Source organism: Giraffa tippelskirchi, chromosome X, assembly GCF_054371585.1.
Source record: "Giraffa tippelskirchi isolate mGirTip1 chromosome X, T2T-mGirTip1v1.2.pri, whole genome shotgun sequence".
NCBI lineage: Eukaryota > Metazoa > Chordata > Mammalia > Artiodactyla > Giraffidae > Giraffa > Giraffa tippelskirchi.
The window spans coordinates 53,904,108-53,918,959 of NC_137289.1; the positions used below are offsets into that span (position 1 = coordinate 53,904,108).

The 14,852-nt window shown below is 41.0% G+C and overlaps 1 protein-coding gene across 1 annotated transcript in view; it reads left to right on the plus strand.

Annotated features, from left to right (window-relative positions):
* The window catches only part of IL1RAPL2 (interleukin 1 receptor accessory protein like 2), a 1,535,365-nt gene that overhangs the window by 985,492 nt on the left and 535,021 nt on the right, over positions 1-14,852 (plus strand). The window contains exon 8 of the mRNA XM_081566378.1: positions 12,468-12,654. Within this exon, the coding sequence (XP_081422504.1) occupies positions 12,468-12,654 (187 nt within the window). The remainder of the gene's footprint in view (positions 1-12,467; positions 12,655-14,852) is intronic.

Genomic DNA, 14,852 nt, shown 5'->3' on the forward strand with positions numbered 1-14,852 from the left:
CTGAAATGAGCATAAGACAATTGAAAGAACCATTTAGAAAAGTTTCAACTATACCGTGAAGCATTTTATCTGGGCTTCTGCTTGTAGATATGAAAGAGTTCCCTAATTTATTTAGTTTCTTTTCAGTAGGTTAGCCCTGGTGATACAACAAATTCATATAAACTCAAAATTTGTAATAAAGCTTTAGATATTATAGTATTAGCATGTTTTATAAATGGAAATTGGAAAGGAACATCTGTATTTTTCATGTATATTTTAAATCCTAGGTCTTGCTTTTCCCCTCAGGGAACCCAAGATAGTCAACATTTTACTTTAGAAATATTTCTGTGAAAAAAAGTATAAATAATGGCCTACAGTAGCTAGCATTAAACCTTTGGAATAGAAAGAAGGCTTATTTATAAACTTGCAAGTTCTGTGCTGTGCATTTTAATAACAGTGTTCTTTAAGTGTTATTTTTACACATCTGCATTTCTTTCTGTGAGTATCCCTCAGCTGGCATGGATAACTATGAGTTAATTTGGCTGATAGGATCAAATTCTGAGAGTAACCACGGTCTAACAAAACCTCTGTTCTAATCTACTGACAAGCTGTATGATTTTGACTAATTTATTTATCCTCTTTGCATCTCCCTTTTACTATTATACAAAATATAGATGATACTTACTCTGCACTTTTTTTCTGTATTATTGCCAGAATTAAGTAAAATAGGAGATATGGAAATGCTTGAAAGATGACAAATGTGTACAATTGTAAGGCATTGCTTCAACATCACTGTGAAAGCCCATGGCCCATATTGAGCCTGAACATGTTCCTTGTCCTCCTCAGGATGTAAGGGGAGGACAGAAAAAAAAGTACAATTCCCATTCTTGCACACTCGTCAGTCTGCCTCCTCAAATTTGCACAGCTCTAGTTGTACCTAATGATAGAAAAGTAACATTTTTAGGTCCCAGTTGTGGGAAACATTTTAAATAGAACTGGCCTGCGGCATTTTTCAAAATAAAATCTAAATAATGCAAGATTGTTAGCGGGAACTGTGCCAGGGCTAGATTACACAACTAATAAAACTCAACCTGAGTCTCTGGTATGAACCTAACAGAAGCAAAAAATATTAAGAAGAGGTGGCAAGAATACACAGAAGAACTACACAACAAAGATATTCACAACCCAGATAATCACGATGGTATGGTCACTCACCTAGAGCCAGTCATTCTGGAATGTGAAGTCAAGAGGGCCTTAGGAAGCATCACTATGAACAAAGCTAGTGGAGGTGATGGAATTCCAGTTGAGCTATTTCAAATCCTGAAAGATGATGCTGTGAAAGTGCTGCACTCGATATGCCAGCAAATTGGGAAAACTCAGCAGTGGCCACAAGACTGGAAAAGGTCAGTTTTCATTCCAATCCCAAAGAAAGGCAATGCCAAAGAATGCTCAACCTACCACACAGTTGCACTCATCTCACACCCTAGAAAAATAATGTTCAAAATTCTCCAGGCCAGGCTTCAACAGTACATGAATCATGAACTTCCAGATATTCAAGCTGGTTTTAGAAAATGCCTAGGAACCAGAGATCAAATTGCCAACAACCATTGGATCAATGAAAAAGCAAGCTGCTTCTGCTGCTAATTCGCTTCAGTCGTGTCTGACTCTGTGACCCCATAGACGGCAGCCCACCAGGCTCCGCCGTCCCTGGAATTCTCCAGGCAAGAACACTCAAGTGGGTTGCCATTTCCTTCTCCAATGCATGAAAGTGAAAAGTGAATGTGAAGTCACTCAGTCGTGTCTGACTTTTCATGACCCCATGGACTGCAGCCCACCAGGCTCCTCCGTCCATGGGGTTATCCAGGCAAGAGTACTGGAGTGGGTTGCCATTGACTTCTCCATAAAAAGCAAGAGTTCCAGGAAAACATCTACTACTGCTTTATTGACTATGCCAAAGCCTCTGCCTGTGTGGATCACAACAAACTGTGGAAAATTCTGAAAGAGGTGGGAATACCAGACCACCTGACCTGCCTCTTGAGAAATCTGTATGAAGGTCAGGAAGCAATAGTTAGAACTGGACATGCAACAACAGACTGGTTCCAAATTGGGAAAGGAGTACATCAAGGCTGTATATTTTCACCCTGTTTATTTAACTTACATGCAGAGTACATCATGAGAAATGCTGGGCTGGATGAAGTCCAAGCTGGAATCAAGATTGCCAGGAGAAATATCAGTAACCTCAAATATGCAGATGACATCACCCTTATGGCAGAAAGGGAAGAAGAACTAAAGAGCCTCTTGATGAAAGTGAAAGAAGAGAGTGAAAAAGTTGGCTTAAAGCTCAACATTCAGAAAACTTATATCATGGCATCTGGTCTCATCACTTCATGGCAAATAGATGGGGAAACAGTGGAAACAGTGGCTGACTTTATTTATTTATTTATTTATTTTGGTCTCCAAAATCACTGCAGATGGTGACTGCAGCCATGAAATAAAAAGACACTTGCTCCGTGGAAGAAAAGTTATGACCAACCTAGACAGCATATTAAAACGCAGAGACATTACTTTGCCAACAAAGGTCCATCTAGTCAAGGCTATGGTTTTTCCAGTAGTCATGTATGGATGTGAGAGTAGGACCATAAAGAAAACTGAGCCCCAAAGAATTGATGCTTTTGAACTGTGGTGTTGGAGAAGACTCTTGAGAGTCCCTGGGACTTCAAGGAGATCCAACCAGTCCATCCTAAAGGAAATCAGTCCTGAATATTCATTGGAAGGACTGAGGCTGAAGCTGAAACTCCAAAACTTTGGCCACCTGATGTGAAGAACAGACTTATTTGAAAAGACCCTGATACTGGGAAACATTGAAGGCAGGAGAAGGGGATGACAGAGGATGAGATGATTGGACGGCATCACTGACTCAATGGACACGTGTTTGAGTAAACTCCAGGAGTTGTTGATGGACAGGGAGGCCTGGCGTGCTGCAGTCCATGGGGTTACAAAGAGTCAGACACGACTGAGTGACTTAACTGGCTGAGCTGAACTCAGACTGTCAGGCAGCCTTGATCACAGCTCCCCCAGGTCAGCAATGGAGAAACAACAGGACTCATACGAGGACTTGTCTTGAGTTCCAGAGACATTGGTTGTCATCACAGACTTCATACTGGGACTTGTTTGTGGACTAACAAGCAATTTGTCAGCAGCCTTTTACATGCTAGAGACTAGAGCAAGAGTGAATTTAGACAAAGCCCTGGTCAATAATTTTTGCAGGTAAGGTTAGAGAAGGAGAAGGCGACAGCAGAGGATGAGATGGTTGAATGGTGTCACCAACTAGATGGACATGAGTTTGAGCAAGCTCCAGGAGATAGTCAAGGACAAAGGAGCTTGGTGTGCTATAGCCCATAGGGTCACAAAAGAGTCAGACACCACTGAGCGACTGAACAACAACAACAAAAACAAGAGTTAGAGAATATTTCCTCCTTCGGCCTCTCAGCCATCCCCAGGGTAGATTCCTTGCCCTCAATCCTCATCTCAAGTTAATGAAGGTGCTGCTGGGATGACCTACATAGTGTATACTTTGGACAGTCTGAAGAAGGAACAAGAAGTTTTGCTGGGCTTTATTGTAGAAGATGTTTGTCCAAGAAACCTGCAGAAGACTGAGTGGCACTCTTACTAACAACTTGACCTCCCAGGTTCTGACCTTTGCCTAGTAGCTAGTATTCATAGTACCTGGAAGTTCCTTCTTGTCTTAGTTTGCTTTCTCTTGATTAACTTCTTTTTGTGCCTAAGGCTGCTGCTGCTGCTGCTAAGTCGCTTCAGTCATGTCCAACTCTGTGCGACCCCATAGACGGCAGCCCACCAGGCTCCTCCGTCCCTGGGATTCTCCAGGCAAGAACACTGGAGTGGGTTGCCATTTCCTTCTCCAGTGCATGAAAGGGAAAAGTGAAAGTGAAGTCGCTCAGTCGTGTCCGACTCTTAGCAACCCCATGGTCTGCAGCCTACGGCTCCTCCCTCCATGGGATTTTCCAGGCAAGAGTACTGGAGTGGGTTGCCATTCCCTTCTCCAGGGGATCTTCCCAACTCAGGGATTGAACTTGAGTCTCCTGCATTGCAGGCAGATTCTTTACTGTCTGAGACACCAGGGAAGCCCATTAACAATATATGTACCAAATAATACTAGCAGTAATAATAATTCTAATGACAGTTTATTAAATATCTACTATCGGCCAGATGCTGTGCTATGTTTTTAATATTTCTTTAAGACCTACAGCAGAAGTCAGATATTATATATTATTTAAGACCTGGAGAGGTCAGATATTATAACTATTCCAACTGAAAATGGTAAACTTATTTTTACTTAAGTTTGTATAATAAAAAGAACTTCCTTTTCCAACTTCCAATGGAGCTACCATCAAGGATTTTTTTTTTTTTTAGCAAATTTATTTATTTTAGTTGGGGGCTAATTACTTTACAATATTGTAGTGGTTTTTGCCATACACTGATATGAATCAGCCATGGGTTTACATGTGTTCCCCATCCTGGACCCCCCTCCCACCTCCCTCCCCATCCCATCCCTCTGGGTCATCCCATTGCCCCAGCCCTGAGCATTTGTCTCATGCATCGAACATGGAATGGTGTTCTGTTTCACGTATGATAATATACATGTTTCAATGCTATTCTCCCAGAACGTCCCACCCTCACCTTCTCCCTCAGAGTCCATAAGACTGTTCTATGCATCTGTGTCTCTTTTTCTGTCTCGCATATAGGGTTATTGTTACCATTTTTCAAATTCCATATATATGCATTAGTATACTGTATTGTTGTTTTTCTTTCTGGCTTACTTCACTCTGTATAATGGGCTCCAGTTTCATCCATCTCAATAGAACTTATTCAAATGTATTCTTTTTAATGGCTGAGTAATATTCCATTGTGTATATGTACCACAGCTTCCTTATCCATTCGTCTGCTGATGGACATCTAGGTTGCTTCCATGTCCTGGCTATTGTAAACAGTGCTGCGATGAACACTGGGGTACACGTGTCTCTTTCAATTCTGGTTTCCTCAGTGTGTATACCCAGCAGTGGGATTGCTGGGTCATATGGCAGTTCTATTCCCAGTTTTTTAAGGAATCTCCACACTGTTCTCCATAGTGGCTGTACTAGTTTGCATTCCCACCAACAGTGTAAGAGGGTTCCCTTTTCTCCACACCCTCTCCAGCATTTATTGCTTGTAGACATTTGAATAGCAGCCATTCTGACTGGTGTGAAATGGTACTTCATTGTGGTTTTGATTTGCATTTCTCTGAGAATGAGTGATTTGAGCATCTTTTCATGTTTGTTAGCCATCTGTATGTCTTCTTTGGAGAAATGTCTGTTTAGTTCTTTGGCCCATTTTTTGATTGGGTCATTTATTTTTCTGGAATTGAGGGGCAGGAGTTGCTTGTATATTTTTGAGATTAATTGTTTGTCCGTTGCTTTGTTTGCTATTATTTTCTCCCATTCTGAAGGCTGTCTTTTCACTTTGCTTATAGTTTCCTTTGTTGTGCAAAAGCTTTTAAGTTTAATTAGGTCCAATTAGTTTATTTTTGCTTTTATTTCCAATATTCTGGGAGGTGGGTCATGGAGGATCCTGCTGTGATTTATGTCGGAGAGTGTTTTGCCTATGTTTTCCTCTAGGAGTTTTATAGTTTCTGGTCTTATGTTTAGATCTTTAATCCATTTTGAGTTTATTTTTTTGTATGGTGTTAGAAAGTGTTCTAATTTCATTCTTTTACAAGTGGTTGGCCAGTTTTCCCAGCACCACTTGTTAAAGAGATTTTTTATCTTCATTTTTCAGGTGAGGAATCAGAGACAGAGATCTTCCATAACTTGTCCAAAAATACAGAGTTAGTTGAACCTAGAGGATCTTAGCTCAAAGCTCATGGTTTGTAATGAAACCACTAAATTATATTGGTCCCTTATTTAGTAAACCCTATTTTCTCTCCAGGATTAAATATATTTGGGATAGTAAGCTCCTTTCATGGAACTGGACATTCTATTTCTATTGTTGAGACTGCTGATCAGCAGCACTCATTTGCTGGGTTTGTAACAAAGTATTGGTAAGGTATTTAACAAGTAAGTCTGTTTCACCTGTATGGATGGACACCATGGAACAGATATGATCAAAGTCTTGACATTAAGAACTGTTTATGTTTATATACTTAGCAGAGGTGATTCCCTTTCTTCTTTGTTTATTACTTTTTAAAAACTGTGACCATTTATCTTCCTTGCATCCCCTATACCTACCCTAATCCTCCCTATCTCCAAGATACAACCATTATATTTTTTTTCTTTACTGGTATTCTGATGCACAAAACTTGGCTAATCCTTACCCTGGTGATACAATAATATCTGCAAAATTATCCTGAGTCACATTTAAACAGGAAATAGGATATTTGACCAGCCATATAAATGAATCTGTAGAATGGCAATAGAGGTTTAGTACCATAAGTGTATGTCTATGAGTGCCAAGTCATGTCCAATTCTTTGAGACTGTATGGACTGTAGCCTGCCAAGCTCCTCTCGGTGGGATTTTCCAGGCAAGAATACTGAAGTGGGTTGCCATTTCCTCCTCCAGGGGATCTTCCCAACCCAGAGATCAAACCCGAGTCTCCTGCATCTCCTGCTTTGGCAGATGGAGTCTTTACCACTAAGCCACCTGGAAACCCCCTTAGTACCATGAGGTTTATGCCAAAGTAGAGCAGAGAGAATGTGTCTCTTGAATACATACCTTTTGATGCCCACACATTTAATCAACTAACATTTGCTGAGTACTTCTATCTATTAACTTAGATCCCAGGAATAGAGTGATGAACAAGAGCAGCAAATTCTTTGCTTACACTTAACACAAAACACATGATAGAAAATTAAACAGAAGGGCAAGTATAAAAATCTGTGGTTCATGCCATATGACCCAGCAATCCCACTGCTGGGCATATACACCGAGGAAACCAGAATTGAAAGAGACGCGTGTACCCCAATGTTCATCGCAGCACTGTTTACAATAGCCAGGACATGGAAGCAACCTAGATGTCCATCAGCAGACGACTGGATAAGGAAGCTGTGGTACATATACACAATGGAATATTACTCAGCCATTAAAAAAATACATTTGAATCGGTTCTACTGAGATGGATGAAACTGGAGCCCATTATACAGAGTGAAGTAAGCCAGAAAGAAAAACAACAATACAGTATACTAATGCATATATATAGAATTTGAAAGATGGTAACGATAACCCTATATGTGAGACAGAATAAGAGACACAGATGCATGGAACAATTTTATGGACTCTGAGGGAGAAGGTGAGGGTGGGACGTTCTGGGAGAATAGCATTGAAACATGTATATTATCATATGTGAAACAGAACACCATTCCATGTTCGATGCATGTGACAAGGGCTCAGGGCCGGGGCAATGGGATGATCCAGAAGGATGGGATGGGGAGGGAGGTGGGTGGGGGGTCCAGGAAGGGGAACACATGTAAACCCATGGCTGATTCATGTCAATGTATGGCAAAAACTATTAAAATATTGTAAAGTAATTAGCCCCCAACTAAAATAAATAAATTTATAAAAAAAAATAAAATAAAATATCTGTAATCCAAAAAAAAAAAAAAAAATCTGTGGTTCAGATAAGCTTAGGGTATTCAACAAACAGAGAAATGCCATTGTGACTGCACCCTAACTGAGTGAAGTTCAGAATGTTATGATAGGCTACATCATGTACGGTGTTAAAGAAAGCAAGGAGCCATGGGCATGTTTAGCACTGCAGTATTGAAAATGGAGTCAAGAAGAGCCAAATTTTACCTTATGGCTGAGACTTGAGAAAAGAAAAATTCTGGTGGCTTTAACTTCATGTCTTTTAAAGAAGCTGTCAAACATCTCAGAATTAAATGTTCTTATATTTGATCCCGGGTGTGCTTATATTTTACCCTTTTGGTTCTAAGAACCTACAGTGAGGAAGAAAGAAAGGCAGTAGCTGACAATTGACATTGTATAATGGGTTTACAGCTGAACATCAGAATGGGAAAGCTTTGATAGCATCTTCAGATGACACAGGTATCACATAGTCAGAGTTTAGTTCGGTTCAGTCCCTCAGTCGTGTCTGACTCTTTACAACACCATGGACTGAAGCATGCCAAGCTTCCCTGCCCATCACCAACTCCTGGAGCTTGCTCAAACTCATGTCCATAGAGTTGGTGATGTCATCCAACCATCTCATCCTCTGTCGTCCCCTTCTCCTCCCACCTTCAAACTTTCCATCATTGGGGTCTTTTCAAATGAGTCAGTTCTTCACATCAGGTGGCCAAAGTTTTGTAGTTTCAGCTTCAGCCTCAGTCCTTCCAATGAATATTCAGGACTGATTTCCTTTAGGATGGACTGGTTGGATCTCCTTGCAGTCCAAGGGACTCTCAAGAATCTTCTCCAACACCACAGTTCAAAAGCATCAATTCTTCTGTGCTCAGCTTTCTTTATAGTCCAACTCTCACATCCACACATGACTACTGGAAAAAACATAGCTTTAACTAGACAGACCTTTGTTGGCAAAGTAATGTCTCTGCTTTTAAATATGCTGTCTAGGTTGGTCATAACTTTTCTTCCACGGAGCAAGCGTCTTTTAATTTCATGGCTGCAGTCACCATCGGTAGTGATTTTGGAGCCCAAAAAAATAAAGTCTGTCACTGTTTCCATTATTTCCCCATCTGTTTGCCATGAAGTGATGGGACTGGTTGCCATGATCTTAGTTTTCTGAATGTTGAGTTTTAGGCCAACTTTTTCACTCTCCTCTTTCACTTTCATCAAGAGGCTCTTTAGTTCTTCTTCCCTTTCTGCCGTAAGGGTGGTGTCATCTGCATATCTGAGGTTATTGATATTTCTCCCAGAAATCCTGATTCCAGCTTATGTTTCTTCCAGCCCAGCGTTTCTCATGATGTACTCTGCATATATGTTAAATAAGCAGGGTGACAATATACAGCCTTGACGTACTCCTTTTCCTATTTGGAACCAGTCTGTTGTTCCATGTCCAGTTCTAACTGTTGCTTCCTGACCTGCATACAGGTTTCTCAAGAGACAGGTCAGATGGTCTGGTATTCCCATCTCTTTCAGAATTTTCCACAGTTTATTGTGATCCACACAGTCAAAGGCTTTGACGTGGTCAATAAAGCAGAAGTAGATGTTTTTCTGGAACTCTCTTGGTTTTTCAAAGATCCAGTGGATGTTGGCAATTTGATCTCTTGTTCCTGTGCCTTTTCTAAATCCAGCTTGAGTCCTTGCTGGTTATTAACTTCACTAGAAATCCAAGTAGCAGTCATTTTGATTAAGTTAGTTTGTAAACCCAATGGACAGCTGCCATCTGCACTCCTGTGTTTTGTTCGGTATCTGACATATTGTGAAATTTCAATGAGTACTCAGCAGTAGAAATAGTAACAATTGCAAGGCCATCTTAACATTATTGGTTGGCATGTGAATACCATTTATCAGGATTGTTATGACTTAGTTGTAGAAGCACTCAGTTTTGAAGTAACCCTGGCACTTTGTGTTTTTTAACAGCAGGTATCCCTTGATGTTTAGAATAGATATGATTCTGAAACATCACACCAAGAAATTTACACTTGATCTCCTGCTAAATCTTACCAGGATGCTTCTGATCTTGTCCTCATCCTTTCCAGTTTTCTTTTGTGTGGTTGATATCTTCTGGAATTCAGGTAGAGTAGGGTAGGGAAAAGTTATGGGGTATACATGGGGAAATGAAGGCAGAATTGAATTCCATAAATGCCTTTGTGTTATGAGTTAATCAATGTCCAACTTCTAAAGTGGCCTTATGGCAAAATTCAATGTTGAAATTCCTTTATAATTCTAGTTTTGGTGGATAAAATTAATCCACTCTACTTGGATTTGTTCTCTTAAATATCCAGCATTTGACCCTTGCCGTATCTCAGTAAACACCTTAAAAAGCTGTGTGAGTTAACAGGTATCTCCTGTATGTTGTTCTGGTTTTTGGTATGTATCCTGTAAAAGAAAATGTTAGCTTAGAAAACAATGGAAAAATTCACAGTCCTTGGAATACCTGTTAAGGGACTGGTCATAAGAGCAAACCAGAAATGGCTATAGCCCTAATTATAGACTTTCTTTTTTAAAATTATTTTTTAATTGGAGGATAATTGCTTTACATGCAAAGATAGGCTCGATAAAGGACAGAAATGGTATGGACCTAACAGAAGCAGAAGATATTAAGAAGAGGTGGCAAGAATACACAGAAGAACTACACAACAAAGATATTCACGACCCAGATAATCAGGATGGTGTGATCACTCACCTAGAGCCAGACATCCTGGAATGTGAAGTCAAGTGGGCCTTAGGAAGCATCACTACGAACAAAGCTAGTGGAGGTGATGGAATTCCAGTTGAGCTATTTCAAATCCTGAAAGATGATGCTGTGAAAGTGCTGCACTCGATATGCCAGCAAATTGGGAAAACTCAGCAGTGGCCACAGGACTGGAAAAGGTCACTTTTCATTCCAATCCCAAAGAAAGGCAATGCCAAAGAATGCTCAAACTACCGCACAATTGCACTCATCTCACATGCTAGTAAAGTAATGCTCAAAATTCTCCAAGCCAAGCTCCAGCAATACGTGAACCGTGAACTTCCAGATGTTCAAGCTGGTTTTAGAAAAGGCAGAGGAACCAGAGATCAAATTGCCAATATCCGCTGGATCATCGAAAAAACAAGAGAGTTCCAGAAAAACATCTATTTCTGCTTTATTGACTATGCCAAAGCCTTTGACTGTGTGGATCACAATAAACTGGAAAATTCTGAAAGAGATGGGAATACCAGACCATCTGACCTGTCTCTTGAGAAACCTGTATGCAGGTCAGGAAGCAACAGTTAGAACTGGACATGGAACAACAGACTGGTTCCAAATAGGAAAAAGGGTATGTCAAGGCTGTATATTGTCACCTTGCTTATTTAACTTATATGCAGAGTACATCATGAGAAACGCTGGGCTGGAAGAAACACAAGCTGGAATCAAGATTTCCAGGAGAAATATCAATAACCTCAGATATGCAGATGGCACCACCCTTACAGCAGAAAGGGAAGAAGAGCTAAAGAGCCTCTTGATGAAAGTGAAAGAGTAGAGTGAAAAAGTTGGCTTAAAGCTCAACATTCAGAAAACTAAGATTATGGCATCTGGTCCCATCACTTCATGGGAAATAGAAGGGGAAACAGTGGAAACAGTGTCAGACTTTATTTTTGGGGGCTCCAAAATCACTGCTGATGGTGATTGCAGCCATGAAATTAAAAGATGCTTACTCCTTGGAAGGAAGGTTATGGCCAACCTAGATAGCATATTTAAAAGCAGAGACAATACTTTGCCAACAAAAGTCCATCTAGTCAAGGCTATGGTTTTTCCAGTAGTCATGTATGGATGTGAGAGTTGGACTGTGAAGAACGCTGAGCACCGCAGAGTTGATGCTTTTGAACTGTGGTGTTGGAGAAGACTCTTGAGAGTCCCTTGGACTGCAAGGAGATCCAATCAATCCATCCTAAAAGAGATCAATCCTGGGTGTTCATTGGAAGGACTGATGTTGAAGCTGAAACTCCAATACTTTGGCCACCTCATGTGAAGAGTTGACTCATTGGAAAAGACCCTAATGCTGGGTAGGATTGGGGACAAGAGGAGAAGGGGACGACAGAGGATGAGATGGTTGGATGGCATCACTGACTCGATGGACGTGGGTTTGAGTAGACTCCGGGAGTTGGTGATGGACAGTGAGGCCTGTCATGCTGCAATTCATGGGGTCGCAAAGAGTCAGACACGACTGAGCGACTGAACTGAGCTGAACTGAATTGCTTTACAATGTTGTGTTTGTTTCTGCCATACAACAGTTTGAATCAGTCATGATGTATCTCCTCCCTCTTGAGCCTCCCTCCCTACACCTCTCCCACCTCTCTAGAGGTGGGAGTGCCAGGCTAGGCTCCCTGTGTTGTATAGTAGCTTCCCATTAGCTATTTATTTTATACCTGATAGTATGTATATGTCAATGCTACTCTCTCAATCCGTCCCACCTTCTCCTTCCCCTGCTGTGTCTACAAGTCCATTATCTACATCTGCGTCTCAATTCTGTAGACACTCAGATATTTTTACTATCAGATTGTCAGCATAGCAATGTTTAACACTAGGAAGGAAGTCTGACTTATATTTCAGAAGTTGGGTACATCCGCTCTATGTACTGATAGCTATATAGCTGTCTCATGGTCACAGATAGCATTTTGTTTTATATCTTCCTGTCAGTTGAAGCAGAAAATTTTCCTGTGTTGTTTCCATGTTTTTTTTTTTTCTGATTTCTATGCAAGATCCTAAATGGAAAAGTCAATACTCTTGAAATATGTACAGTACAAACATAGTTGTAAACACCCAATAAAGTCATTTTGCTTTTTCTCTATTCCTACAGAAACTCAACATATTGCATGAAGGTGTCAATGTCCTTGACTGTTGCAGAGAATGAATCAGGTCTGTGCTACAATAGCAGGATCCGCTATTTGGAAAAATCCGAGGTCACTAAAAGAAAGGAGATCTCCTGTCCAGACATGGATGACTTTAAAAAATCTGATCAGGAGCCTGATGTTGTGTGGTACAAGGTAATTCAGCATGATGTCAAATGCATTCTTTACCTTATGTCGATAGCTGGACTGGGGAGAGAAAAAGGGAAAGATTTTAATTCAAGGTTTTGGTATGAGATATTTCACTGAGAAGAATCAGAAGACCCACAGCTAAATAATTCAGAGCTATGAGTCCTATATACTACTGGTTTTCATGTACTTCCATCAGCAGGTGTCAGAAGCAATCCCAGCTTCTCCAAAGACTAGAAATGAGGAAAATAGCCCTCTACCCCAACTCATGAGAGCAAGCAGGAAGAAGGGTGAAAATTTAAGCAACACGTGAAAGAAAGTATTTGAGGGACATAGAAATATTATTACTGTTAGGACAAAGGTCCATCATTACAAATAATAGTGCTTATAAAAAGTAGCAAGCATTATCATGGTCTATATTGTGAAAGCCACTGAAATCAGTGCAGGCGAGAGAAATGGGCCCAGTGCAGGATTTGTGAATACTAGAAATTTCATGGGTATCTGGAAATAAACCACAATCAAAGATTGCACAGAGGAGTGTTGAATGAAGGAACTATTTACAGAGATGTGGTTCGGGTTAAGGGAAACAAAAAGGGAAGAAGCTGTGAATTACCCCTCCTAGGCCTGGCAGGAGGAAAGAGCTGGGTCCGTGGAACCTGGAAAGAGCAGAGCAAGTTTTTCCAGAGCTGTGGCCTTAGAGGAACATATGAACTGTGGAAGACAGAGAGGGAGTGGACAGGATGGAAACCCTAACTCCTCTTAACTCCCACCTTCTAGTTTCCTGCTAGTGTCTCCCCTGTCACCATGAGAATTCAAACAGAATTCAGAGGGCAAGCTTGGGAATAGAATCAAATAGCCTTCAGCTTCTCTTGGCATAGAATAGGGCAGACGAGGGCAGAACATGGATTGAGGGGAGGAAGCAGAGAAATAAACACATGGTCTTCAAACCATGATATTCTGCCTGGGAACCTGAGGTGCCGTGGTTGTTAAAAGAGACTGATCACCCGCTGCCCCTCTGATCCACACTGGTTGACATATGGTACAGTTTTGTATCATGGCCAGAGGTGACCAGGACTTCCCAGGTGATGCAGTTGGTAAAGAATCCTCCTGCCAGTGCAGGAGACACAAGAGATGCAGGTTCGATCCCTGGGTTGGGAAAACCCCTAGAGTAGAAAAACCCCCTAGATTAGGAAATGGCAACCTACTCCAGTATTCTTGCCTGGAAAATTCCATGGACAGAGGAGCCTGGAAGGCTACAGTCCATGGGGTCACAGAGAGTCAGACTCGACTGGGCACGCACTGGCTGGATGGCTAGAGGTGACCAGGAAGGTTTCTGCAAAGGAATTATGTACATTATTGCAACCAAACACACATTGATGGTGCACGTTGTTTCTATAGGATCTGACAGACTTTCAGTTCCCAGGAAAGCCTAAACCCTAGCTCCTACAGCTGTCGTGTGCTTTTACATTTGGAAGTCTGTGTTCTTGCTTGGGAAATGTGTGGACAGAGCAGCCTGGTGAGGGCTACAGTCCATGGGATTGCAAAGAGTCAGACATGACTGAACACACACACACACACACACACACACACACACACACACACACACACACACACACACACACACACACACACACACACACACACACACACACACTCCTACCATTTTCATACCTAGGGGAACTTGTCAAACGATGCCAACAGCATGTCCTGAAATAGAACCTCAAATCTCTTTGTGAATAGTCATTCTCCTTTTTTTCCTGAATATTCTACCAGATAAAAAGGAACATGATGCTCATTAAGCATAAATATAGAATATCCATATTTAGTGGGACCCATCATGCCCTCATCATCCTTTTCAGTATTTCTTAATCACTTACTATGTGCCATTCACTGCAGTAAGGTTGTTCTGTGTATTATCTCAATTAAATCTCATTCATCTTTGTGTGGTGGGCACTATTATCCTCATATAGTAGAGAAAAACTTGAGTATTAGAGGAATGTTGAGACTTGTTCAAAGCTACTAAACTAACAAAGCCTCATTTTATAGTCAAGGCAGGGTGATTCCAGAGTCCATTCCCTTAATCACTACCCTCTCCTGCAATAGTCCTAGAGCTAAACCCAGTCTCAATTGCAGGCACTTTTATAGGACAGAGCAAAAAGCTTTTATTTCAATTTTATGGTTCAGAAAGGGAGGTAGACTAGCTCAAG